Source organism: Miniopterus natalensis, chromosome 12, assembly GCF_054644295.1.
Source record: "Miniopterus natalensis isolate mMinNat1 chromosome 12, mMinNat1.hap1, whole genome shotgun sequence".
In the NCBI taxonomy this organism is placed as follows: domain Eukaryota; kingdom Metazoa; phylum Chordata; class Mammalia; order Chiroptera; family Miniopteridae; genus Miniopterus; species Miniopterus natalensis.
The window spans coordinates 17,902,815-17,906,547 of record NC_142092.1 but is presented as its reverse complement, the minus strand read 5'-3'; the positions used below and the strand labels follow the sequence as shown (position 1 = coordinate 17,906,547).

General features: G+C 48.2%; 1 protein-coding gene across 1 annotated transcript; it reads right to left on the bottom strand.

Moving 5' to 3' along the window:
* Nucleotides 1-713: 713 nt before the first annotated feature.
* Nucleotides 714-3,355, bottom strand: LOC148091780 (cyclin-dependent kinase 4 inhibitor B). The gene is made up of 2 exons (XM_087823144.1): nucleotides 3,200-3,355; nucleotides 714-974 (listed from the first exon to the last, which is right to left on the bottom strand). Exons 1-2 carry the CDS (start codon nucleotides 3,353-3,355, stop codon nucleotides 714-716), a joined length of 417 nt encoding a protein of 138 aa, XP_087679270.1.
* Nucleotides 3,356-3,733: the final 378 nt, after the last annotated feature.

Below are 3,733 nucleotides of genomic sequence, written 5' to 3'. Positions count from 1 at the left end.
CCAGGGGAAGCTTTCCTGGACTGAATAACAAACAGCAAGGGTCCGCCTCTTCCTGGGAGCTGTCTCGCATCCACCTGACCCAGGGATTTTAGGATATAAAGGCAAATTCTCGGTGCTTCGCGTCTTCTCTGCGCATCTCTCTCCGATGGCGCTGTCTCGGGATTTCCAGTGCACACGGTTTTGCAGGTGACTTTGCTGTGTCTCTTGAACAAGTGGGGCGTGGGGCGCCTACTGACACTCGCAGGTGACCGTCACCATCGTCCTCCGGCCCTCGGTCTTCAGGTGTTCCCTGCTAGCCCCCGTGCCTGAAGCGCAAGCGGTCAGTGCGGCTCAGTCTCCCCGGCCTCCCGCTCCCATCAGGGGCTTCGTGGGAGACCACCTTTCTCCAGTGAGCGACACCTGGGAACTGAACATTCCGCTCCAGCATCTCACTGAAACTCTTCTTGCCTCACCTTTCTGCGTTTGGCTTCGCCACAAGTGTTGAGAGTGGGATCCAGGAAAAAAAGAAAAGAAAAGAAACATAATAGATTTCCGGCCTGCCCCGCCTTCCCCGTGAGGAATCCAGTAGCCAGGGAAGGCTCTCAGGCTCCCCGCCTCCCATCCGCGTCGGGGCCTTCGTGGAACTAAGTTAGGGACTGGGAACTGGGGAGAAAAGGAAAGTGACTGTGGGCACCTGGTGCACCGGCCGACAGTCTCCCGCGCACGGGCACCGGTCAGTCTCCAGCGGCCGCGCGCAGGTACCGGGCGAGGTCGCGGTGGCCGCGCTCCTCCGCCAGGTCCACGGGCAGGCGCCCCCAGGCGTCGCGCACGTCCAGGCGCGCCCCGGCTCGGTGCAGCGCCGCCACCGTGTCCAGGAAGCCCTCCCGGGCGGCGTCGTGCACGGGGCGGGTGAGGGTGGCGGGGTCCGCGCAGTTGGGGTCCGCGCCGTGGGTCAGCAGCAGCTCGGCCACGCGGGTGCTGCCCATCATCATGACCTGCGGGGGAGAGCGCAGTGGTCAGCGCGAGGGGCAAGCGAGATCCAGGCCTAGGGAGGGACAGGCAGAACCATTCCAAAGAAATACCTATTCCTGAAGTGCCCACTAAAGGCAGAGGCGCTCCCCAGCCTCGGGTGTCTGGTTCAGCTTCATTTGCTGATGCAACATTTCTCCCTCCCCAGTCTCCCCACCCCCTCCGTGTATATTGTTTACTAATTAAGATTCAGGTTATTCTCCAGACTTGCCCAGACAAGAAAGAGCTGATGATACAGGGCTTGTTGTCACTGTGAGGAAAAAGAAAACAATTGATTTCCATTTGAACGTGGGAATCTCTTTTGTGAAGTGACATAGGTGGAATTAAGTTTAAAGGCTTTTAAAATCTTAAATTATTTCCCTTGCTCCCTCCTCCCTTCATAATCCAGGTGTAAAAATCTTTATCAGGGAGTCAGCTGATACAGATCAGAAGTTAGTGTGATACTTTAGGGGAGAAAAGAAGAAACAACTAAATTTAAAATAAGGTTTGCTTTGTTTAGTTCTCATAGTAAATCCCCTGTGGAAGGCCTTTGCTTTTTAGCCATGTATGTCTGTGCTTATAAATTTAACATAGTCCTGCAAGTTTTGAGCAAAATTTGGAGATATAGGGGGAAAAGTAAAGAAAGTCACACATTGTTTGATAAAATAATGAAAAGAAACTTGTTGGTAATAAATGGTTCATCATTTTAACATTTAACTTAATGTTATAGAGAAGGGCCAAAGTTTAGAGGGTGATCTATTTAATGTAACATGTAAAATAAACACTGCATTTATATTGTACAGGATTTTATAATGTGCTAGGATTTTATAATGTTAAACAGTAAATGTTTTGCTATATGAAAAGAACTTGGATGTCAGTAGTTGAATCAGAACAATGTATAACAGAAAAAGGATGTTTGGGGCAGTAATCCTATAGTACCCATATGTATACATATACATTATGCAAGCATTTACTTCCTTATTTTAACAATGAAACAATTTTGACAATTAAATATCTAAAATGGAATTATTTGTTCTTGTGACTTTGTGTATTAAAATGTACCAGGTTATTGAAAGATAGTATACTAATTTGTTTTGTTTTGTTTCACAAATATTAGAAGGATCCAATTCCTTGCTTTAAAATCAAGATATGTTATCATTCCTACTAGCAATATAAAGGCTGTTTCACATATAGAGAAAAGGGGGGGGGAGTGGTTTTTTAATATCCCAGAAAATGAATTAAAACTATGAATAAAGCCTATTTATATAATTATTAGTATAATTTGAAATCTTTAAGAACTACTTTACTATAATTTTTGCTGTTCTGAACCTTCCCTCATTACCTGTAACACTTTTCTAAGAATTCTAAAGAAGTGAACACATTTTTTTTCTTTAAAATCTACACTATTAACAAGGTTTGTTAATAGATGCTTGGTTCTGGAAGGTGATGGTGAGATGAGTACTAGATATGACCATAATAGTCAACAGTAAAGCACAAAAACATTACCTTAGATTTTAGAGGAGTTAAAAATATATCAGTACTAATTAAAGCGGGGATAAGAAACATATTGAATAAATGTATCTTAACAATGACGAGGCTAATTATTTATGAAGACTCTTTTCCATTTAAAAAGTACCTAACAGTCGTGGAGGGGGGGGAGGTGTGCTTTTGTAATCCAAGCATTCAGCATGGTAATTAAACAATAAAAATCCATAGATGCATTTTTTCTTATGTAATGCTCAAGAGATAATGCTAACATAAAATAAAAGGAATAAGTATTGTGGTTTAGGAATCCTGTCTGGTTCCTTGATTCAATTCACCTTTAGAAAAAGAATACAAAGTAACTTCATATCGCAGCTTAGAAGTTCACGGTGATTTTTTTCTCATGTGCTACGACTTTGTGTGATTCCTTAAATCCAATCCAGAATGTGTAAATTGTAATTTATCTCTGTCGCTGAAAGTAGGCATACAGACAACACATCTCTGATCTTGAGAAGGGAGAGGATATACTGATATTTTTCCCATCATTAAAAAGAACACCAAACTGATGCAGTGGGTTTTCCATTCCCTTTCTTTAGGATTTTTGGTTCCCTTCTGGGCTCCACACCTCTAGCTAGAAACAGTGGAGACCTTCGTGCCAGACGCGTCTCTCGGAGGCCGCTGCCCCGCGTTCGTGCGCCCCCTGCCGACGCAGCCCCAGGGCCCCATCTACCTGGATCGGGCGCCTCCCGAAGCGGTTGACTCCGTTGGGATCCGCACCGGCCTCCAGGAGCTGCCGCACGGTCTCCACTTGCCCCCGCGCCGCGGCGCTCGCCAGGCCCGCGTCGCCGCTGTCACCGCCGAGCATGATCTTGTTCTCTTCCCACATTTCGCAGACACCAGACAAAAGCTGGCCCGGATGACCCACCGCCGTCCGTGAGCTCCACGACACTCCCCCGTCCCTTCCCACGCCGCCCGGGCGCACTCTCCTCCCCGGGAGAGCTCCGCTCAGCTCCAGTCAAGTCCCCTTCCCGCCGTCTTCCTGTGACTTGGGAGCCCTCGCAAAAGCCAAGCGCCGCGGTCCTAAATCGGGCTTTCCCCTGGCGACGGCGAATTAGCGGACGCGCCCAGCTCGCTCCCGGGAAGAGGCGCCTTGCGCAACGGCGGCTGCTGGAGAGCGCAGGACCGAGCGCGGGATCGAGCGCCACAGCGACCCCAGCGCGCGGCGGCGAAGGTCGCGGAGTGGAGAGCCGGTGGCGAGCGGAAA